The following is a 25,141-nucleotide window of genomic DNA, read 5'->3' as shown; positions in this document are numbered from 1 at the left end:
ATCTTCCTACCATCTGTGTTCAAAACCCATCATCCCCCACATTTCCACATATGTAGCACAGAGGGGTTGACACTTGGTTGCTATACTAGGCCTAAGATCTCCCTTTATCAGCTTCGTATTTTGTCCATCTTTTTACACAAGGAGAATTAACAACTGGTGACTACTCCATTCTTGTTACTGCCCTGTACCACTTCTCTGAATATTAATTCTCATTTTGCTGAACCCTGTGGTGGGGGAAAAGAATACTGCTACCAAGTATTTCCATTTGAGTTGTATAAGGCAACAAAAATGGAATTGGGATAGGACTAGGCATCCTTCTCCCTGTAGCCCCAAAGGGGACTTCCTAAAAAATGCAAAGGCATAAGAGAGACTGGGAGGAGTTTTCCAACCAGTACTCTAAGGTTTGGGTCTTTTAATGTGTATGGATGTGGTACAGATGAGAATAAAAGGGAAGAGATAGGCAGTATGTTTGTGAAAAGATGGATGTGTTGGCATTGAGTGAAACTAAGTTGAAAGGGAGGGACAAGTTTGAGTTTGGAAGTGTAGTTGGGAGGATCTCAGGAGTGAAGAGAGGACAAAAGAGAGAAGGTATGGCTATACCAGTAAGTGAAGAGATAGATAAAAGTGGGGTGAAGTGGAAGGAGGTTTCTTCAAGGTTAATGTGGATGAAAGTAATACTGGGATGGGAGAAGTGGGTATAGGCCTGGTAGTAAGAAGAGTGTAGAGGAAAGGGTGACTTTTTGGATAGATTTAAATGAGTGCATAGAGGGCTTAGGGAGAAATGCCAATGTAGTGGTATTAGGAAACCTTAATGTTAGGGTAGGAAATGAACCAATAGACAGAGTGGTTGGGAAGTATGGAGTTGCAAGAAAAAATCGTAGTGGAGGAATGATGGTGAAAATGTGTCTAGAGAGTTGATGATAGCAAATACAGTGTTTAGGAAGAAAGTAAAGCATAAGTACACATGGGAGAGGGTGGTGCATGGAAAGGTGATAGATAGTGTTAACCAGGAGTATGGTAGAAAGATTTTTGGATGTACATGTTCTAAGTGGAGAGAGTGGTGGAATATTAGATAATTTTTTGGTGGAAGGTAAGTTGAGAGTGAAGGATAGATGGAGAAAGAGGAAAAGGACAGAAGTTAGGGAGTTGCTTAAAGTAAACTACTTAAATGAGAAAGAAAAGGAAAAGGAGTACAAGAAAAAGCTGAGAGAGGAGTGGGAGGGAGTGAAGGATAGAGTAGAATGAGGAATGGAGGAGGAATGGGGATGGTTCAAGGAGGGAGTCACTAGGTGTGCAAAGATGGTGTGTGGAACAAGGACAGGAGGAAATAGAAGGAAGGGTAGTGAGTGGTGGGATGATGAAGCAAAGAAGGATGTAGAAGAGAAGCAAGCATTCACAGATTTATTACAAAATAGGATGAGAGAATCATATGAGAGGTACAAAGAAAAGAGAAATAAAACATAAGATAAAGGAGGCAAAGAGGAGAGCAGATGTGAAAGTAATAAAAAGATGTTTTGGAAAGAAATTAAGAGAGGAAGAGGAGGCAAATCAAGCAGAGAAGAAAAGGTAAAAGGTGCAGATGGAGTGATGATAATGGAAGAGATGGCAGCAAGAGAAACATGGGCAGAGTATTTTAGGGAGTTGCTAAATGTGAAGGAGAATAGGGAGAGAAAGGTAGAAGCAGTGGGAAGCACTAAGAAAATGACAATGAAGAGTAAGGAAAATGGAGGAAAAATAAGGAAAGATGAGGTGAAGGTAGTTGTTAAGATGATGAGAGCAGGTAAGGCACCTGGATTAGATGGATGTCATGCAGAATGTCTACAAAAAGGAGGTACAATGATGGTGGACTGGCTGGTGAGATTATTTAGTGCTTGTTTAAGAGAGGGTAGAGTGCTGGGGGACTGGAGGAGTGCCTGTATAGTTCCACTTTACAAGGGAAAAAGGGACAAGTGTGAGTATAGTTAGTTTCAGAGGGATCATTTTGTTAAGTGTAGTTGGGAAGGTTTTTGGGAGGGTCTTGATTGAGAGGATTGGGAGAGGAACAGAGGGAGTAATTGGAGAGGAACTATGTGGGTTTAGGACAGGTAGGGATTGCGTGGATCAGATTTTTGTGGCAAGGCAGATATGTGAGAAAGCTTTAGGAAAAGGTAAGGATATTTTTTTTGGCCTTTATGGATTTGGAAATGACTTATGACAGGGTAGACGGGAAGGCACTCTGGGAGGTATTGCAGATATATGGAATAGGAGGAAAGCTGTTAAGAGCAGTCAAGAGTTTTTACGAGAATAGTAGAGCTTGTGTTAGAATCAGAAATGGAGAAAGTGAATGGTTTGAAGTAAATGTGGGACTTCATCAGGGATGTGTTATTTCACTTTGTCTGTTGAATTTATACATGGATAGGGTGGTGCAAGCGGTAAATGTAAGGGTAGTGAGTCAGGGATTGGATATGGTTAAAAAAAATGGAAAAAAGTGGATGATAAGCTAATTGTTTGCTGACGACACTGTGCTCGTAGCAAGATCAGAGGAGGGATTGAGGAAGTTAGAGACAGAGTTTGGGAAGGTGTATGAAAGAACAAAGTTGAAGATAAATGTGGGTAAAAATAAGGTGATGAGATGTACAAGGGTAGAAAGTGGCAGCAGACTGGAAGTGATATTAAGGGAGAGAAACTGGAGGAAGTGGATAGTTTTAGATATTTGGGTGTGAATGTGGCAGGAAAGGGAGGAGTGGAGATGGAGGTAGAATGTAGATTAAGAGAAGCAAGTAATCTTGGGAGATTAAAAAGTGTAATGAGAAATAGACAAATGGGAATGGATGCCTAGAGGAGATTCTATGAAGGAGTGATTGTGTTCACAGCACTGTATAGGTCAAACATGGAACATAAGAGAGGAAAAGAGGAGGAGTTTGAATGTGTTTGAGATGAGGTGCCTGAGAAGTATGATAGGTGCTACTAGGCTGGATAGAGTGAGAAACAAGGAGGTGAGGAGGAGAACAGGTGGAAAGGGAGTTGGAAGATAGGGTTGATGAAAGAATATTGGGATGGTTTAGACACATGGAAAGAATGAGTGAAGAAAGATTAGTAAAAGAGGTGTGCAGAGGGAAGGAGTGAACCTAAGGGGGTGACCAAGGATGAGATGGATGGACAGGGTAAAAGGGGCATTGAAAAAGAGGGATATGTCTGTTGAGGAAGGATGGGAGAAGACAGAAAATAGGGGTGAATGGAGAATGGTTGTGTATGGATGAAGCTATGATGCATGAAATGGAATTGGTGGGGGATGGGGGGTGAGGGAGTATGTGTGAATGATATTTGATGCAGCCTGAAGGGATATCTCCCCGTCTTCACCATTTCTGCAGGAGGGGATGGAGAGGGGGGGTCGCTGATTAAATGAAGCAGCCTTGCTATGGATATGCTGTATCTTGCGACACTGCTTCTGACCTAGGACAATGGATGAGATGCAGGGATGACCTGTCATCCAGGAGGAACCAAAATAAGAGGGAGGGAAGGGGGTGGAAGAGAGTGGAGTATGTGGGGATGGAGTGGGTGGGAGTGGATTTTATGCCTATGTTTTTTGGTTACCTTCCTTGTAAGAGGGAAAAAGCCTTTGGTATATGTATGTAGGAAGCTATATTTTTTTAGTCAGCAAAACTTGAAGCAACAATTATGTTTATTGTGACACCCTTGTGGGATTAGAAACATAGAGTCTGTGGTTTAAATGTTTGCAGAATTAGTTGTTTGTCTAGCTTGTTAAAGCAAATATCAGTACTTGTCAAGGTGACAACCTACAATTTGATGAAATAGAGAATACATATGCTTAGCTGCAGTGAGTTGATTGTGGGGTAGAATATATCCCTGCCTTTTAACATTTACTGGGAGTTAAGCTTATGTCAGGTTACACTCTATTGTTCAAATCCCTGCATGGAGGAGAAATAAGGAAGGATGAGGTGAAGGCAGTTGTAAAGATGATGAAAGCAGGTAAGGCACCTGGTCTGGATGGATGTCATGCAGAATGTCTGAAAAAGGGAGGTTCAGTGATGGTGGACTGGTTGGTGAGGTTATTTAATGTTTGCTGGAGAGAGGGTAGAGTACCGGAGGACTGGAGTAGTGCCTGTATAGTTCCTCTTTACAAGGGAAAAGGGGACAAGTGTGAATGTAGTAGTTTCAGAGGGATTAGCCTGTTGAGTGTAGTAGGGAAGGCTTATGGGAGGATCTTAATTGAGAGGATTAGGAGAGGAACAGAAGGAGTAATTGGTGAGGAACAGTGTGGATTTAGGATGGGTAGAGGTTGTGTAGATCAGATCTTTGTGGTAAGACAGATATGTGAGAAAGCTATAGGAAAGGGGAAGGATGTTTTTTGGGCTTTTATGGATCTGGAAAAGGCTTACGACAGGGTAGACAGAAAGGCACTGTGGGAGGTTATGCAGATTTATGGGATAGGAGGAAAGCTTTTGGGAGCTGTCAAGAGCTTTTATGAGAGTAGTAGAGCATGTGTTAGGATTAGAAATGGAGAGAGTGAGTGGTTTGAAGTAAAGGTGGGACTTTGTCAAGGATGCGTTATGTCGCCCTGGCTGTTCAACTTATACATGGATGGGGTGGTGCGAGAGGTGAATGCTAGGGTAGTGAGTCAGGGATTGGAGATGGTTAAAGAAAATGGAGAAAAGTGGGAGGTGAGCCAGCTGTTGTTTGCGGACGACACTGCGCTTGTGGCAGGGTCAGAGGAGGGATTGAGGAAGCTGGTGGCAGAGTTTGGGAGAGTATGTGATAGAAGAAAGCTAAAGATAAATGTGGGTAAAAGTAAGGTGATGAGATGTACAAGGGGTGAAAGTGGCAGTAGACTGGAAGTGAGCATTAAGGGAGAGCGACTGGAGGAAGTGGATAGTTTTAGATACTTGGGTGCAAGTGTAGCAGGAAAAGGTGGAGTGAAGGTGGAGGTAGAATGTAGATTGAGAGAAGCGAGTAAATGCCTTGGTGGTTTAAAGAGTGTAATGAGGAATAGACATTTGGGAATGGATGCGAAGAGGAGACTGTATGAAGGAGTGATTGTGCCAACAGCACTGTATGGGGCAGAAACGTGGAACATAAGAGAAGAAGAGAGAAGGAGTTTGAATGTGTTTGAGATGAGGTGTCTGAGAAGTATGGTGGGGGTTACTAGGCTGGATAGAGTGAGAAATGAGGAGGTGAGGAGGAGAACAGGAGTGAAAAAGGATTTGGGAGATAGGGTTGATGAAAGAATATTAGGATGGTTTGGACACATGGAAAGAATGAGTGAAGAAAGACTAGTAAAAGAGGTATGGAAGGCAGATGTGGAGGGAGTGAACATGAGGGGACGTCCTAGGATGAGGTGGATGGATGGGGTGAAGGGGGCTTTGGGGAAGAGGGGAATGTCTGTTGAGGAAGGAAGGGAGAGGACGGAAGACAGAGGTGAGTGGAGAATGGTTGTATATGGATGATGTTGTGATTGCATGAGGGGGTGGGGTAGTATGTGTGAGTAAATTTTGACGCAGCCCGAAGGGATTTCTCCCCGTCCTCGCCTTATATGCAAAGGGGGACGGAGAGGGGGGGTCGCCGATTAAATGAAGCGGCCTTGCTGTGGATGTACTGTGTCTTGCGACACTGCTTCTGACCCAGGGCGGTGGGCAGGGTGCAGGGATGACCCGTCATCCAGGAGGTGCTCAGATGAGAGGAAGGGTGGGAGGGGTGTGGAGTGTATTTGGGGATGTAATGGGTGGGAGTGTTTTTGTGCCTTTCCCTTTTTGGCTACCTCCCTTGGGAGGGAAAAAAAAAAAGCCTTGGTATATGTATGTATGTATGTAAACTGTTGAAAGGCCCTGCCTTTGGTGGGGAAAGTTTGGGGTTACCCGAGGATTGAAGTGGTGTTCTTTTTTGTTACATACGTATGGTCTGCCATCACTCAGCTATAATTGTTGCAAATATTTCAATTTATAACCCAAAAAATTATGGATCATCAAACAAGAACTTTTTGGTCCATTGAACATTATCATATTTTGTTTGTCATGCTACACTTTCTATATTATCTCTGTTTCTTCTAACAGGCAACTGGTAACATCCTAGAAAAAGCCCTCAGAAAAATCAACCGTGAAGATATTGTTAATCAGTGTATTTTCAATGTAGAAGTTGTCACTGATGATTCTGAAAAGGCCATGGCCAAAGCCCGATTAGAACAGTCTGGGTTTTCAGCTAAAGTCAACCTTGACCAGTCTGGCTTTGATGCCTTGAGGGAGGAGCTGGGACCCTCAAGAGACACCACACTTAATAGAGATGTTTCCCTTGATGTGTCCTATGATGAGCAAGACATGATGAAGGTAAGCCTAAGTTAGGTGGTGCTGTTAGTTAACAGTGCATTTGAGGATAAACTAATTACATTGAAGACTTAGCTAGTTAGCTGCTAAAGGTGATATGAGGAAATTAGATTAGCTCAGATATGCCCTCCACTGCATGATGAGGCTGGCATAGAGATGTGCTTCTCTTTTGTTATGTGGCAGGTGTCTAAAGCTATGTGTGCTTTCTGCTGTTATACCATTTACCCATGTTTATTGTTTATCCATATGTGCACATGAATTTCCTTAACCTCAGTTAAGACTCAGAAGAACACATATATCACAAAGGGAATACTGAATATTTATCAATATATTTTGTTACTTATTGGCGTTATATATTGTATACAGTATATCATACAGGTATATATCCATGTAGGGGACCAAGTGTGGGTACCTGCCAGTGTTGGCACTTGGGAGATGAACATCAGAAAGAGTCATCTCCCCACTGCCTATCTTCAAAGCCCATGTACAACCTAACCTTCATCTGGAGGTGCAGCTCTATGTAGGTGACACTTAAGTCTCTGGACCAGGCCATAAGGCCTGTTTGCGGTACATGGTGACCCTGCAGGGTCAAGGATGTAATAGCTGAAGGCTTGGAGGCTGAGCTAATATTCAGTACTGTGGTTACACTGAGCTACACCCAGCCCCCCTGAGGGACTATCAACACATCTGTTCCATCTGTGATTCAGGCCAGGACAAATGGCCCCTCTTGGCTTGGAGAGGAGAGGCAAATCAGCTGAGGTGCCCAATACTGCACAGTCTGTAGCTGCTCCTCCCTTAGTGCCAAGGCAATGGGTGTGTACACTCTCCCATGACCTCTCAAACTGTTGGATTATGAATCAAACTCCATGACTTTCCTTGTTGGGCTCTGTGGTGGGTGGGGGCATGGGTAGACAAATGCAGATATGACATTTCTGACGTGAGGTGGGATTGCAAATGAAGCATGAGTACACTGAGCTAGGCTGGGGGTGAACTTCCAGTAGGCTCAGTGTAAGCAACTGGAACATGCTTTATCTCTAAGGTCAATCAGCCACACTTTTTACCATCTGACCTCAGGAAACTTAAATTGAATATAGGGTGCTTGCCATGAGGTGAGGAAACTGGGCAGTGGTAATGTCAGTAACAAGGGCTATACTTACTACTGGTTGGGTTACAGCAGTGGAACCTACCTTGGGAGTGGTGGTGTGGTAGCTATTGGCATAGCTAATCAATTAAAGGCTGCTGTTATGGTGGTTACTTCAATTGATGAGCATATGATGCTGGTGAGATTTGAGCACATCTTGGGCTTCATCTCTCTAATTGAAGTATATACTCTCACTGAAGTTAATGAACTTGAAGAGAAGCTGTTCTATGCTAAGGATCATTCTAGTTGATCAGTGCTAACCATAGAATATGCTTGTTATTTAGGGTGACCCCCATGATTTGTAGTATGCATGTGATACTGTCTCCCTTGTCTAGTACCGTATCTTAAAAAAAGCTGTTGAGGAGTGCATTGAAGGGGATCCAAGGCTGAAGAGTGCTATTGTGTGAGACAGTGGAAATATAGATATGAGTCATACTGTTGGATTGGCTAGGGACCCAGACCAATAGAGGAATTTGAAATGCTGGACTAGAACTCTTTTTTGGAGAGTTAATGTGATATATAACAAGGGAATTATTAAAGGTAAAATATTTTGAACACTTATATATACATAGTTGACCCTCTAATTGGCTAGCTTCCATTGACTGATGTTCAGGTGGTGATTACCCATCCATTGGTAAATGAAACTCTTCTCTCTCTGAGGAAGGACAGAGAGGCTGTAAGTTGAAGGGTGGAAAGGCAACTGGTATCTAGACTGTCAGTGTGGAGTTGTTTCGGGTGAGCCCATAATTTGTAGTATATATGTGATATTGTCTCCCATATCTAACTGGGAAAAGGGGCTACACAGTCAGCCAGTCAATTTGTTGCATTACATTTCTCATACAGGAAAAATGCAGCTCCCAGATAATTAGCCATGGCCATTTGTTTAGCCCACAAGTTGTGATTCCCCCCCCCCTAAAAAAAAAAAAAAAAAAACTAGTAGACTTGATTCTCTCATCAATTTTATCCAAGGATAGATGAGGCATGATAAGTAATCACACCACTAACCACCAGTCTCATGGTCCCCCTTATATTAAAAGCTGAGGTTAGGTTTTGATAGCGTGGCTTCAAGTTTTTTCTTTAGATGTATGAGTGGGGAGTTAAGTGGAAGGAAATGTATCATTAATAATTAAACATATTTATTTTCCTACCAAGGAAAAATTCAGTCCAGTAGGTCCTCCCATGAGCCACATAGGTTCAACCAGCCACATGCATCTTGTGTACATTCCCTAATTGTACATATACACCCTCTCCTCGTTTAACGATCTGCTCGGTTAACGACAACTCGGAGTAACGACGGGCTTTATGACATTCGTTTAACGTAAATCTCCCGAAGTCACGACGTCGTGTATGATAATTAAGTTGGCTGAGGCAAATTTGTATGATGTTATAAATGAACTTGTACGGTGGATATTACCTGTGAGGTAAAGTGTTCTGAAGCTTAGGTCTACATTACCATCCTGCAAGCTGAAAAAACTACCTGGGGTACAGTATATACCGGTAGTGGTAAATTTTTAGTTTCGACCAAGGGCGCAATATAGCAATAGAAAATTAATTATTGATTTTGTAAATTATAATGTATCAACATAATATGCAATTTTGTGAGCGGAAAAAAAGGTGCTAAAACAAATTTCGTAAGTAACGAAGTCATGTCGGACGAATGGTACACCATGTTTGTTATGATAGATGCCGATGTCGAAGAAATGAAAGGATGATAAATTCGTCTAACCTAAACTAAACTAACCTAACCTGTGTTCGATAAATCATTACCTGCAAATTAAATGTCATCTGGCTCGTCCTCATTGTCGTTGTCGTGAGAGATGTTGGCAGACGACAAGATGGTGTCCCGATCCTATGCTACCGACTTCGTTCATTAGCATATTTTCTTGTAGCATGGTATTTTTTACTTTCATTTCCGCCCACAAAATTGCATATTACGTTGATACATTTTAATTTACAAAATTAATAATTAATTTTCTATTGCTATATTGCGCCCATGGTCGAAACTAAAAAAATACCCCGGTATTCAATATGGAATGTCAGCAAACGTGGATTTGGTCATATACGGTAATTTCAGGAACCTAACCACCGTAAATAAACAGTAAATAAAGCTTTAATATACTGTATAAAAGAGGGAAAATACACGAAAATAAAGATACATGTATTGCTGGACATTGTACATACAGTACATGTACGTGTATGTATACACTTTCGCTTAACGACCAATTCGGTTAACGACGGCGTGCTGGTCTCAATTGTCGTTGTTAAACGAGAAGTTGTTGTATAATGAAATAGATGGGTAATGCAGGAAAAAGACTCCCACACAAGAGTTACCATTTACACATGTAATAATAATCACTTCAACACCTGTTAACAATGTAATGCACTCCTGTCCCACCCACAACAGTGAGACTGGTTGTAAATATATGTATCTCCATTACAAAATTAGACATCATGATGGCTGCATCTTGGGCAGTTGGAGTCATTTGCCATTTGCATAAAAAGGGACTTTGTAGAAACTGGTTCATTGCATGTATGGGGGAATTAATAAAATGAGGAAGTGGTATATCATAGTAGTCTGATTAGGTAATACAGTGATACATTAAATATAAATGAGTGTTAGAGAATAGGAAAGAAGAGAACAGGAATGTTGATCCCCCCCAAAAAAAAAAAAAAAAAAAAAAATAATAGAATGCTGAAAGAAACAATGAACAAAATAGGATAGAGGGTACAAAACCATCTCATTCAAGATAACTTTGCACCTCATGTATGTGCACATTCTAGGAATATATATCTGTATATGTATACTGTATCTATCCAAAAGTGGATTTTGTATTTACAAGGGTAAATTTCTTGTTCACCAGTTTGCCTTGATAACTTTTCATTTAGTCTGATGCAGGCTTTCAGAAAATTGTATTCAGTTATTTTAGAATGTGTTTAAACCTATTTTTTCCCAGTCACATATAAATTTTACCTTTTCCCTGAAATGGTATGAAGTGAAGTAGCATAAGGATTTCAGCAGAAAAAACAGAATGTGATTTGCTTTGCTCAGTATTTAGATAATAAAAAGGATTATTTGTTATAGAAAGCCATCATGCATAATAAGAATTCTTGGATTGTACATACACATATTTTCATACATATCAGTGTGCTGGACATGGTCTTGTGTGAGACTGAAAGTGATGTGTGTTTGTTAACTAAGCTGGTGTCTGTTGATCTTGCATGCGCATTTTTGCAGCGATTTAAGGAGCTTCGGGTGAGTCTTGTTAACAGCCCTATAAAGTAGGTTATTAAGAGCATTCAGTATGTAGTAATTAAAGATATTAATGCTGTGGTTGCATTAGAACATAATTCTATTTGTATTTCTAACACTGAATAATCCTTCTATGATTTATTATTTGATACATAAGATTGAAGTTTAAATTTGTTTAAGAAAGTCACAATTACCAAATTTGTACCTAATACAACGAAAAATATTTCAAACTGGATGGTCTTTGCTCAAACCCAGTTTTCCCCACAGTAAAGCTGGATTTCTTTTATATATACATATATGTATATATATATATATATATATATATAGATGTATATATATATATATATATATGTATATATATATATATATATATATATATATATATATATATATTTTTTAAACAGATTATATTTTTTGTGCTTTCCCTGTATTGGGATTTATTTCCTTTGTATTAGTATAAAGGAAGTAGGAATTAATTTTTTAAGATGCTGTTGAATGATATTAATTTTTGAATCTTGAATGAACTATTAAGTAATATACTTTTTCAAGCTTGAATTATCTGGATGATCCACTGATTTTACCCCTGTCTTATGAGAGTATTGGTAAAGGGTATTTCAGTGATTTTTAGTAGATATACAGTAGATAACTTTTTCTAGAAATAATTTAATGTACATAAAGTTAACTAGCATGGTAGTTTTGTTTTTACCAATCGCATAAATAAAGACTAACTTAAGATAAATATATTTCTCCTTGGGATCATCAAGCATATGTATCCCCATAGATACTCAGCTAATAGGTAAAAACTTTTTCCCATAGGAAGCAGAGAGCGCAGAAGAGGAGGAGGAGAACCAGAGACTTTATCAAGGTAGGACAGTATCAGTTGTACTTTGTAGCCATTATTTGTGATGAAAAAAAGCACCATGGTTATGAATAAATCACACAGTAGTTATAGATTTACATGATTATATTTAAAATACTTCTTTGATATCTGATTATTCTTCATAGAAATGGCATATATATTTAAACAACTTATTAAACTGCTGTGTGATAGTCATTTGTAACCATGTCTCCACAAATTAGGTCATGAATGTGGATTTTTATTTCTTTTTCTATACATGTAGGTAGAACAGTTCTAAAATACAAGTGTATACAAATTTCTTTAGGTTTGTAAAGGACACCAAGACCATGCTTTTACATATTGTCCTCATACTTGGACAGTGTAACCCATTTGTACTTTTGGGCTGATTTGTCCATACATAATAAAAGCAGACCTGTAAAAGCTTATAATTTGTTTTTGAAAATGATCATAGGACAAAAAGTTGTTTTATGTTATATAACTTCACTGGATTAGCATGGCACAGTGATGTATTCTCAGATTCCATTTATTTCTTTAGAATGCTATTTTCTGTTACTGTGGTGTTGTTACAGATACAGGAGTGCGTGCATCCCTGTATTAAATAAACAAAACAGTGTGAGTTCATTGGGTGATCTTACAATTTTGATGCTAGAAATGCAAATTTGTAGGGTAATTACATATATACCATACATACACACATACCAAAAAACCTTTTCCCAAATAGTAGATGATAGATATATCAAAACACACATCCACACATCCATAACAGAAAGAAGAACTTGTTCAAATAACACACACACACACACACACACACACACACACACACACACACACACACACACACACACACACACACACACACACACACACCTACACGGCTCAGTGGCGGATTGGTAAAGCACTGGCCTCACAAGCCAGAGAACCGGGGTTCGATTCCCCGGCCGGGCGGAGATAAGTTGGGTTTGTCTCCTTTCATGTGTAACCCCTGATCACCTAGCAGTGAGTAGGTACGGGATGTAAGTCAAGGAGTTGTGACCTTGCTGTCCCGGTGTGTGGTGTGTGAGTGGTCTCAGACCTACCCAGAGATCGGCAAATAATGAGCTCTGAGCTCACTGCCGTAGGGTGGTGTCTGGCTGTCTCGACAGAGACTGCAGCAGATCCGAGGTGAACACACACACAACTAGGTAAATACAACTAGGTAAATACACACACACACACAGAATTGAAAGCTATATGAGCTTCTTTGCAGATGATGCAAAACTATTGAAAAAAGTGAACACGGAAGAAGATTGTGAATCACTACAGAGTGATCTAAATAAAGTATAGGAATGGAGTAGGAAGTGGGAGATGGAGTTCAATACAAAAAAGTGTAGTATAATGGAATTTGGAAAAAGCAAACACAGAATAACAGGATCATATAAATTGGGAGAAGAAGGAATAAAAAAAGTAGAAAATGAGAAGGACCTGGGAGTCATTGTTATGAATAATATGTCACCTGAAAAACATATAAATAAGATTTTTGGAGAAACTTATAACTTAATAAGAACAATCAAAGTGGCATTTACATACCTGGATGAAGAAATGGTGAAGAAAAATTCTAATCACCCTGATAAGACCAAGATTGGAATATGCAGCAACGATATGGTCACCAAGTACAAAAAAATGTATAAGAAAAACTTGAAAGAATACAAAGAGCAATTACAAAATTGGCACCAACACTCTCAAAACTATCATATGAAGAGAGACTAGCAAAACTTGAACTACAGACACTAGAGCAAAGAAGAGAGAGAGGAGATTTGATAGCTATTTACAGAATCATGAAAGGCATAGAAATTACTGATAGAGAGAATCTGATAAAATGGGATGATAGAAATACAAGAGGACACGGAAAGAAAATCAAGAAAGACAGCTATAGAAGAGATCTGAAAAAGAACAGCTTTCCTCACAGAGTAATAGAGAGTTGGAACAAGTTAGATGAGAAAGTGATTTGTGCAAAAATAATACATGAATTTAAAAATAGTTTAGATAAAATGAGATATGAAAACGGGACACCACGAGCATAGCTCCCCTTCCCGTAAAATACAACTAGGTAAAAACAACTAGGTAAATACACACACATATGTTTCTATTCAAGGCTAATAGATATAATACAAGAAAGAGATGGATGGGCTGATTGTGCATTTCTAGACCTAAAAAAAGCCTTTGACAAAGTACCACATAAGAAATTGCTTAAGAAATTAGAAACTGAAGGAGGAATACAGGGCAAACTGCTTAAATGGATGGAAAACTTTTTGCAAGAAAGAAAAATGAGAGTAGTGATAAGAGACAAACATTCAAAATGGGATGAAGTAATAAGCGGTGTTCCTCAAGGAACAGTTCTGGCCCCAATGATGTTTGCTATATACATTAATGATATGGATGACGGAATTGAAAGTTATATGAGCTTCTTTGCAGATGATGCAAAACTGTTAAAATAAGTGAACACGGAAGAAGATTGTGAGTCACTACAGAGTGATCTAAATAAAGTATAGGAATGGAGTAGGAAGTGGGAGATGGAGTTCAACACTAAAAAGTGTAGTATAATGGAATTTGGAAAAAGCAAACACAGAATAACAGGATCATATAAATTGGGAGAAAAAGGAATAAAAAAAGGAGAAAATGAGAAGGACCTGGGAGTCATTGTTATGAATAATATGTCACCTGAGAAACATATAAATAAGATTTTTGGAGAAACTTATAACTTAATAAGAACAATCAAAGTGGCATTTACATACCTGGATGAAGAAATGGTGAAGAAAATTCTAATCACTCTGATAAGACCAAGACTGGAATATGCAGGAACGATATGGTCACCAAGTACAAAAAAAATGTATAAAAAAACTTGAAAGAATACAAAGAGCAATTACAAAATTGGCACCAACACTCTCAAAACTATCATATGAAGAGAGACTAGCAAAACTTGAACTACAGACACTAGAGCAAAGAAGAGAGAGAGGAGATTTGATAGCTATTTACAGAATCATGAAAGGTATAGAAATTATTGATAGAGAGAATCTGATCAAATGGGATGATAGAAATACAAGATGACATGGAAAGAAAATCAAGAAAGACAGCTATAGAAGAGATGTGAAAAAGAACAGCTTTCCTCACAGAGTAATAGAGAGTTGGAACAAGTTAGATGAGAAAGTGGTGTGTGCAAAAAGAATACATAAATTTAAAAATAGTTTAGATAAAATGAGATATGAAAACGGGACACCACGAGCATAGCTCCCCTTCCCATAAAATACAACTAGGTAAATACACAATGGATTCAAGAGAACATTAGGTATAGAAATGAAGAAGAACCATCGAGACTAGACCTAATAATCACATCAGAACCTGAAATAGTGGAAAAGATAGAATACCAGGCACCAATAAGATAAAAGTGACCACATATTGATAGAACTAGAACTAAATGAGAAAAAATACATGAAAAGAAATGAACAATATAGAAAAGGAAGATTGATGTATGATTTTTTTTTTTTTTTTTTATAAAATAAGAGAATTCTTTCAAAATGAAAACTGGGAAAGAATATACAAAGAAGATACAACAGTAGAAGAGAAATGGAATATTTTGACAAATTTGAAAAAAAAAGGAGTTAAAAAGTATGTCCCAAAACAAAACAAAAAAGAAAAAGAATATGTAAAGTGCTGGTACAATAAAAGTTGTAGGGAGTTAAAAGACAAAAGAGACAAAGCTTGGACCAAATCAAAGAAATACAAAAGAACTGAAAAATGGAAAATATATACTTGTTATAGAAATGAATATGTACAAGTGTGCAGAGAAGAAAAGAGAAAATATGAAAAAGATGTCATAGAAAAATGTAAAGATCAACCAAAATTATTTTACAGATTTGTAAACAACAAACTGAAAAACAAACAAGATTTGGAGAAATTAAGACAAGGAGTTGAATACACAGAGGAAATAGAAATGGCGTAAATTATGAACAAGCATTGTAAATCAGTGTTTACAAGGGAGAACATACAACCTGAAGAGATCGAATGAAAGAGAAAGTCCCCCCTATGAAAGTAATAGAAGTAACAAAGAATGAAATGATGAAACACTTGAGTAATCTTGATGTCAGAAAATCGCATGGACCAGATGAAATAGCAAATTGGATTTTGAAAGAATGCAGGAATGAACTGGCTGACAAAATACAGCATAATAAACAATTCCTTGAAAGAAGGAAAAGTCCCAGAAGATTGGAAAAAAGCAAATATAGTACCTATATATAAAGGAAATAAAGAAGACCCTACAAACTATAGACCAGTCTCTCTAACAAGTACAATAGCAAAAATTTGTGAAAGAATTGTCAAAAGTAGATGGGTAAAATATATAGAAAAAAACAATATGCTAAATCAAAGGCAATTTGGATTCAGACAAGGACAATTATGTGTCACCAATTTGATATGTTTCTATTCAAGGCTTATAGATATAATACAAGAAAGAGATGGATGGGCTGATTATGCATTTCTAGACCTAAAAAAAGCTTTTGACAAAGTACCACACAAGTTGCTTAAGAAATTAGAAACTGAAGGAGGAATACAGAGCAAACTGCTTAAATGGATGGAAGACTTTTTGCAAGGAAAAAAAATTGGAGAGTGATCAGAGACAAACACTCAAATTGGGATGAAGTAATAAGTGGTTTTCCACAAGGAACAGTTCTGGCCCCAGTAATGTTTACTATATATATTAATGATATGGATGAAGAAATTGAAAGTTGTATGAGCTTCTTTGCAGATGACGCAAAACTATTAAAAAAAGTGAACATGGAAGAAGATTGTGAATCACTACAGAGTGATCTCAATAAAGTCTGGGAATGGAGCAGGAAGTGGGAGATGGAGTTCAACACTATAAAGTGTAGTATAATGGAATTTGAAAAAAAAACAAAAAACAGAATAACAGGATCATATAAATTGGGAGAAGAAGGAATAAAAAAAAAAGAGAAAATGAGAAGGACCTGGGAGTCATTGTTATGAATAATATGTCACCTGAGAAACATATAAATAAGATTTTTGGTGAAACTTATAACTTAATAAGAACAATCAAAGTGACATTTACATACCTGGATGAAGAAATGGTGAAGAAAATACTAATCACTCTGATAAGACCAAGATTGGAATATGCAGCAATGATGTGGTCACCAAATACAAAAAAATGTATAAGAAAAACTTGAAAGAATACAAGGAGCAATTACAAAATTGGCACCAACACTCTCAAAACTATCATATGAAGAGAGACTAGCAAAACTTGAACTACAGACACTAAAGCAAAGAAGAGAGAGAGGAGATTTGATAGCTATTTACAGAATCATGAAAGGTATAGAAATTATTGATAGAGAGGATCTAATAAAATGGGATGATAGAAATACAAGAGGACACGGAAAGAAAATCAAGAAAGACAGCTATAGAAGAGATCTGAAAAAGAACAGCTTTCCTCACAGAATAATAGACAATTGGAACAAGTTAGATGAGAAAGTAGTGTGTGCAAAAACAATACATGAATTTAAAAATAGTTTAGATAAAATGAGATATGAAGACGAGACACCACGAGCATAGCTCCCCTTCCCGTAAAATACAACTAGGTAAATACACACACACTCCAACTTGACATACGAACAAAGGTTGGCCAAACTTGAACTACCAACCCTGGAACAACAAAGAAAAGAAAGAGGAGATCTACTAACCATCTACAGAATTATGAAAGGGATAGAAGTCCTTGATAGAGATGATTTATTAAAGTGGGATAAAAGAAAAGAGGACATGAAAAGAAACTTAAAAAAAGGATAGTTATAGAAGAGATATGAAAAAGATTAGCTTCCCACATAGAGTGGTAGATATCTGGAACAACTTAAATGAAGAAATAGTGAGTGCAAAAACTATACAAGAATTTAAGATCAAATTGGATGCTGAAAGATATAAAAGTGGGTCAATACGAGCATAGCTCTCTTCCCATAAAATACAACTAGGTAAATACACACACACACACATATTTCCTATCATATCATTTTTGCCCCTGCTCAAAGAATACATGAGTTCACATCTAAATATGATCATTGGAAATCAAAGATATAGATTAGGTTGGAACTGTACATGAATATGAGTCTAGGTATGTTAGAAAATTAGAGAATAGGAGACGAGACCCAACGCATGTTGCTCCTTTCCTGTGTACTACAGTTAGGTAAATACATACACACACCTAACAGATGTCTCAGCAGGATTGTGGGAGGACATAGACTCCTGCAGAAGATTAAAGTGGTGTTCCACTATATGGTTGAAGAGATGATGAAAAAACTCATCAAAACCCTGATACGCCCAAAACTGGAATGTACGTCAGTAGTATGGTCCCCACACAGAATGAAGGATATAAGCAAGATCGAGAGAATACAAAGAGCAGCAACCAAACTGGTACACAGCCTGGCAGATAAACCACATGAGGAAAGACTAAAAGTACTGGGTCTACCAACTTTGAAACATTGAAGAGAAAGAGGTGATATGATTAGTGTTCAGGTAACTAAAGGGGATAGATTGCATTGATGGAAAAGATCTCCTGACTAGATGGGAGGGATTTAAGAGGTCATGGGAGTAAATTAAGAAAAGACACATATCTGAAGGATGTGACAAAATGCAGTTTTCCATATAGGTGGATAAATACCTGGAATAACTTAGGTGATATAGCCCAAGCTGAAACAATATGATAATTGGAAATCAAAGATATAGATTAAATTGGAACTGTACTTGAATTTGAGTCTAGGTTTGTTAGAAAATTGGGGAATAGGAGACACCCAATGAGCATTGTTCCTTTCCTGTATACTACAATTAGGTAAATAGAACTAGGTAAGTACACACATGCATGTGTGTGCAGTGGCAGCAGCAACTTCATGCGACACTCCTAGAAATGCCTATAACCACTACAGTATGACTCAAATTCTCCCATGCAGCATTGGCTGCCATATGTAATTTGCATCACACTACTCACATTATAAAATATAAAGTCACTACTGTATTACTCATCCACTTTTACTCTGAGTAATAATAAACAGAAAACGTGATCAAACCAGTTCACAGAATCTGGAGGTAACTCAAGTACAACTACAAATGAAATATATAATCAAGACGCTGATGCCGGCATCCTCGTGTGTCCACTCACACCTCATGACACCTACATAGGCGTCATTGTACCGAAGTGGTTAATAGGCAAAGGTAGATGGAAATACTTGCTAATTGAGTGGACAAGGGGGAAGCATTGCTATTTCAGGGTCAGAGTAGAAGCAAAACATTGCTGATTCCAACTTTGGGAGAAAATCAGGTAGGAAAAATAGTGATTTTTGTCATGACGTGACATCGGTGATGAAGGCGATGCAAAGCAAGGCTCCTAGATTTGCCTTTAACAGGCAAAGGCAGATAAGAATACTTGTCAGTTGAATGGAGAAGGGGGAAGCAAAGTTATTCAGGGTTACAGTAGAGGCAAAACATTGCTGATTCCAACTTTTGGAGAGTCACAGAGGGAAAATAATGGTCTTTGTCTCTGAAGTCACTCAAGATAGGAAACAAAAGAAACTCAATATTAATTTTAGTTTGTTTACATCAAAGTATTGTCATTTCTTGCTGTATTTACACTATTAATGACAGATTTTGAAGGTTTCATATACAAAAAGGTAAGTCCACTGAAAAACTTGATCAGTGTAGTGCAGGGAATGATTTAGAAAAAAAAAGTTAAGTTACAAGTTGGATACTCTATCATAGAGGTAAGTGAAATTCTATCAGAGTTGAAAAGATTTAGAGATTTAATTTCCTCCCATGAGGCTAGATTGCAAGATCTGAAGCAAAATTTTGAGTAAGAAAAGGGAACAATCCTGGCTCAGAAAGCAAAGATTGACAAATTGATTAGGGAAAATGAAACTTTGACAAATGAGAGAAAAAGTCTTCTTAGTGGTAAAAGAGGATAGGCCAACAACAGATGAGGATAGGAGAGATAAAGTAACATTTAAAGATATCATGGAGCAAAAGAGAAGAAATAGCCTAGAAGAAGGAATAGTCAAGGTTATAAAAAGAAACAGAAAAAAAAAGAAAATCTCTTGTCAGAGATGTAGTTGACAAGTCTAGATGAATCTTACTCTTTGATTGCCAAGAAGAACGCATCACTTAATGGAAGTTATGCCATGAAAAAGAAATGCAAATGCATGTATAGGTTAGGTCATTATAAGAGAAGTGGCAGATGTACAATTAAAATAAAGTTCAAGTCGCAAGCCATGACAAATGAGGTAATCAGCATGGAAGTCAGCATGAGAAGAAAAGCTGAAAAACATTTGGAATAGGAAAGATGCTAATGAAGAGGGATGAGCAAAGACAAGAAAGCTCTTAAAGGAAACCAAAGCCAAAAATGATAGGATGAAAGAAAATTATTATTATTATTATTATTATTATTTTTATTATTATTATTATTATTATTATTATTATTATTATTATTATTATCATTATTATTATTATTATTATTATATTATTATTATTATTATTTTTTTTTTTTTTTGCAAGTTGTCAATCAGAAGGTGAGGAAATGGCAAAAAAAAAAAAACAAAAAAAAAAAAACAGGAAGGCAGCATTGCAGAGGAAACTTAGAGTAGCATACGCTAATATTGGTGGATTACTATTGGCTAGGTCAGAGATAAATGACTACCTAAGGATAAACAAGCCTGGTATTTTGTGTCTACTAGAGACAAAACTCACCCAAAATTATTAACCTATAGTTGAGGAACAATAGATATACCTCCTGGAGAAGATATAGAAAAGATAAATTAGGTGGAGTAATGTTTGAAGTGAGAAGTGACATAGAGGTGGGAGAAGCAAATCTGAGTGAAGGCAAAGCTGAATCAATAAACCTAAAAATTAGTACTAAAGGGCAGAATAAGAGATACTTTAATGTGGCATATGTGCCCCCCAAAGACAAGAGCTTGGAATGAAGTTGAGTAATCAAGAAAAGTTATTGGACACAGCTCTTTTCCTAAAGAAAACTATTGAACAAAGTAGAAACATAGTCCTTACTAGAGATTTTAATTGCAGTGGGGTCAACTGGGAGGAATAGGAAGTGATAAAGCATGTTTTTGTGGAAATACCCATTTAAGTATAGCAATGGAGAGCACAATGACCCAATGGATAGAAGAAGTGAATTTGGGTAAGAAAAGATGACATTCCCACATATTTAGATCTGTTGCTAACCAAAAAGCCAGACATCATCAGCTCATTGAACTACCATTGCCCCATAGGATAAAATGACCATGTAACCATTGAATTTCACCTGGAAGATGAGGAAATATAGCCAAGGAGTGAATTACATAGGCAAGGGAGATTCAATTTTTGGAAAGCAGATCATTAAGGGTTAAAAAATTCTTTGAAGAGAATGTCATGTGTATAAAACCTTTTAAGCTTTTACTTGAGAGTTATAGATGCACTGTAAGAGATAGAGGTGTGAGTGGACTGTGTGTGCCTTGACCTAGAGAAGACATTTGACAAAGTACCTCACAATCAACTTATGTGAAAATTGGAACAAATTAGAGGACTAAATGCCAAACTACTAGAATGGAGAAAAAAAAAATTGTAGGAAAGTTACATGAGGACAGTAGGAAAGGGTAAGATGTCAAGATGGAGAGCAGTAACAAGTGGAGTTCTGCAAGGTTCAGTAAGTGCACCAATAATGATTCTTATCTATGTCAGTGACATGATGGAAGGAACAACAAGCTATGCCTACATATTTCCAGATAATGTCAAAATCATGAGAAGAGTGAAAAATGAGGATGGTAGGCTATTGCAGAAATATCTAGACACTATTTCTATATGTAGCCAAGAATGGTAAATGAAGTTCAATGTCTAAAAATGTAAAGTACTGGAAATAGGGAAAAGTGCAAAAGACCATCCTTAAACTATTCCATAGGAAGTGAACTCATTTCAAAACAAAGAGGAGAAAAACTTGAATGTTGATAAAAGACAACCTGTCACCTGACAGACATCTCAGCAGAATCGTGGGAGAGACATACAGACTACTGCAGAAGATCAAAGTAGTTTTTTACTAAATGGATGAAGGGATGATGAAAAAACTCATTGAAACCCTAATCCATCCAAGATTGGAATATGTGTCAGTAGTATGATCCCCATGCAGAGTGAAGGATATAAACAATATCAAGAGACTACAAAGGGTAGTAACCAAACTAGCAGATAAACCATATCAGGATAAGGAAAGGCCAAAAGCACTGGGTCTGCTAACCTTGAAAGATTGAAGAGAAAGAGATTATATGATTACAGTATTCAGGTCATTAAAGGAGATAGATTATATTGATAGAAAAGATCTGATTAAAGATGGGAAGGCTGTTAAAGGTCATGGGAGCAAATTAGGAAAGACCGCATATTTAAAGGAAGTGAAGAAATACAGTTTTACAAATTGGTGCATGAATACATGGAGTAGCTTGGAGGGTGATATAGGCCAAGCTGAAACAATACATGAGTTCAAATCTAAATATGATAATTGGAAATCAAGGATATAGATTAAGTTGGAACTGTACATGAATTTGAGGCTAGGTATGATTTAAAAAAAAATACATATATATTGTATACTACAATTGGGTAAATAAACACACATTATCAGAGATGCAGCCCTAATAGGCTGGCACTTTGTCTCCAGACTAGACCCAGTGTCATACAATCTCTGCTACTTTTCATTAAATTTTCACATAAGGAGAACTGACAGCTAGGGACTATTTCACTTTTTTTTTTTTTTAGCATGTGGCATAAAAATGCCTATATTTATACAATAAAGGCACAATCCATAATTTCTTTCAGAGAGATCTGTAGGGTGGGGGGGTCTAAGGATTGTTGCCTACTAAAGTAGGGCTGCTAGTTTTCAGTCAGCAAAACTGAAAGCTAGAGTTATTATTATTATTCATAGATTTATTGTGCACATCTGTATGTTAACATGTAAAATAGGCTAAAAGAGGAAATAGTAAAAAAAAATGAATAAAAAAATCATACATCAATTGCTTTACATTACAATTAGATAAATACTCACATATTCTTGTATCCTAGTATGTGTGTATGTATTATGCATGTCCATGTAATATCCACATTTGTGTATACAAGGTCTTTGTGTCCTTTATAAACAGAATATTTTGTTACCAATCTGACTTTATTTTTAGATTCTGTTTAAGGATAAATTTGAAGGATTTCACTATTTGTTTACTTTGTTCAATTTGCTTGGTATGTTCCTAGTTGAAGCAAAGCATGGAATCAAAGGCTTCTCCCTTGGTATGGTGGGATCTTCTGGTTTGACCTTTGATTCATCCAGTATCTTTGCATCTGTAAATTGCATTATCATCTGACAATATTGCCTTTTACATAGCTATATCAATGAAAAAACCAGAAGATCTATGAAAAAAGTTATGTATGACATCACTTAGTCATTGAATGCCTCAGGCAAATTTTTTATGAGCACCAAATTTCCTCCACCCCAGAATTGGAATCCTTTGTTTTTAATTTAATTATTATCATCATTACTATTATGTTTTTCCTAAATGTATGCTCCAACCAACCAACCACCCAGCCAACTAGCCAGCCAGCCAGCCAGCCAGCTAATCCAGCCAACCAACCAACCATCAATTAGTTTTCACATATCTTTTATTTTCTGCCAGCCACTCTTTTGTGTTGTCTGTCTCCTTTATTTGCCATCCCTGTATTCCTCAGACAAACCCAGCCACGAGCAGGAGTCTCGTGTCAAGGATCTCTCTCCAACCTACGAAAGTGAGGAGAAGAAATATGCGGGGGAAGAAAAGGTTGTTATGGAAGAAAAGAAGGTTGAGAAGCTAGAGGACAAAGAATCAGAGCCAAAGAAGAAAGAAGTGATCATAGAAGAAAAAATCAAAGAGGAAAAGAGGGCTGGGAAAGAGTCTGAAGAGGATAGGGTGCCCAAAACACACACAATTGTCACAGAGGAAACTATAAAGGCACCAAAGTTGAAGGGGGAGGAAGAGATGGAGGTGGAAGAGATGGAAGATAAATCCATCCCACTGGTTCATGAGAAGAAGGAAGATGAGAAACCAGTTTCCAAACCTGAGGTGACAGAACCTTCAAGCACAACTGAGGTGAAGGTAATATCCCAGCCAAGTGTTGCTCCAGACTCCAGCTCCTCCTCAACATCAGCCACAACCATAGAAAGACGATCTGTCACAACTGCTGATGATGGTGACGGTTCCATCCAAGAACACATTGTCGTAGAGAAGCGCACAATCGACTCCACTTCTGATGACTTACCAGATGGAGGAAGGTCAGATATTCTTCAGAAGTTAGGCGAAGAGCTAGGTCGCCTGGATGAGCAGCTAGAAGAGAAGTTTAAGGAGAAGCGCTTCCAGCGGGAACCAGGTAATGCGTCTGGAGAAGTTTTAATGTCCCTCAGTGTTGTTGGTGTTGGATGATCTGTGTGGTTAGTTTGATTTTCCAGTACCAATCCTCTGGATGCGGTTGTATATGAATGGTAGAAAGAGCCCTGTATCAACCACAAGGAATCCCTCCATCTGTGTTCAGTTTTATTGGCTTTAGTATCTACAGTAAGACTTACCCTTTATCCACTATATGTATGTATAATATGTGTGTACAATATATATATATATATATATATATATATATGTATATGTAAGTGTGTATATATGTATATATGTATATGTAGCCTATATATATGATATATATCTATATAGTATATTTGTATATGTACACACACATACACACGCAAACACACACACACACACACACACACACACACACACACACACACACACACACACACACACACACACACACGACTCGGTGGCGCAGTTGGTAGAGCGCTGAACTGCTACCATGGTGGCCCGTAGTTCTTGGTTCGAATCCTGCCCAGGGCCGAAATTATTTCGGTACCGCTGTGCTTCGGGTTGTTACTCTGACTCTCGTGGGCGGGGAGTTGGGGGTGTGTGTGTGTGTAAGGTCATAGCATTACCCATAGATCGGACCTACGATCTCTGAGCTCTCTTCAAGGAGGGAAATAGCTGTCGATCACGAGTCCAACACGTGATCCAAAGACCAAGTGAATACACACACACACACACACACACACACACACACACACACACACACACACACACACACACACACACACACACACACACATGCACCCACATACACACACAGACATAGACACACACACACACACACACACACACACACACACACACACACACACACACACACACACACACACATACACACAGTTCTAAATTTGAGATTAATCTCCCCCCTTTGGTAATGGTATACTTCAGATCTAAACACACTTTTGAGTCATGTGTCACTGTATCTTGACCAAATGTTTGAGCTTTTGAATGTTCTCTTGAGATAGAGATGTGGATATCTTTTAAAGAAACCTTTTTATTAGAAACTTAGTGCTTGCATTAGTGTATAAATATGTAAGCACCTTAAACTAAAAGTGTTATCTGTTTAATGTGTAATCTATTCCCATACTATCTCCATGA

At 37.8% G+C, this 25,141-nt stretch overlaps 1 protein-coding gene across 1 annotated transcript in view; it reads left to right on the top strand.

Annotated features, from left to right (window-relative positions):
* LOC143018654 (uncharacterized) overlaps positions 1 to 25,141 on the top strand; it is a gene marked incomplete in the record, with an annotated part of 838,726 nt that overhangs the window by 710,940 nt on the left and 102,645 nt on the right. The window contains 4 exon segments of the mRNA XM_076174236.1: positions 6,048 to 6,317; positions 10,691 to 10,708; positions 11,522 to 11,570; positions 23,328 to 24,002. Of these exon segments, the coding sequence (XP_076030351.1) occupies positions 6,048 to 6,317; positions 10,691 to 10,708; positions 11,522 to 11,570; positions 23,328 to 24,002 (1,012 nt within the window).

Source organism: Oratosquilla oratoria, chromosome 35 (assembly GCF_046742065.1).
Source record: "Oratosquilla oratoria isolate Oo_2021 chromosome 35, ASM4674206v1, whole genome shotgun sequence".
Taxonomy (NCBI): domain Eukaryota; kingdom Metazoa; phylum Arthropoda; class Malacostraca; order Stomatopoda; family Squillidae; genus Oratosquilla; species Oratosquilla oratoria.
Note: the sequence above shows the minus strand (reverse complement) of the source record. Positions and strands in the feature narration are given on the sequence as shown.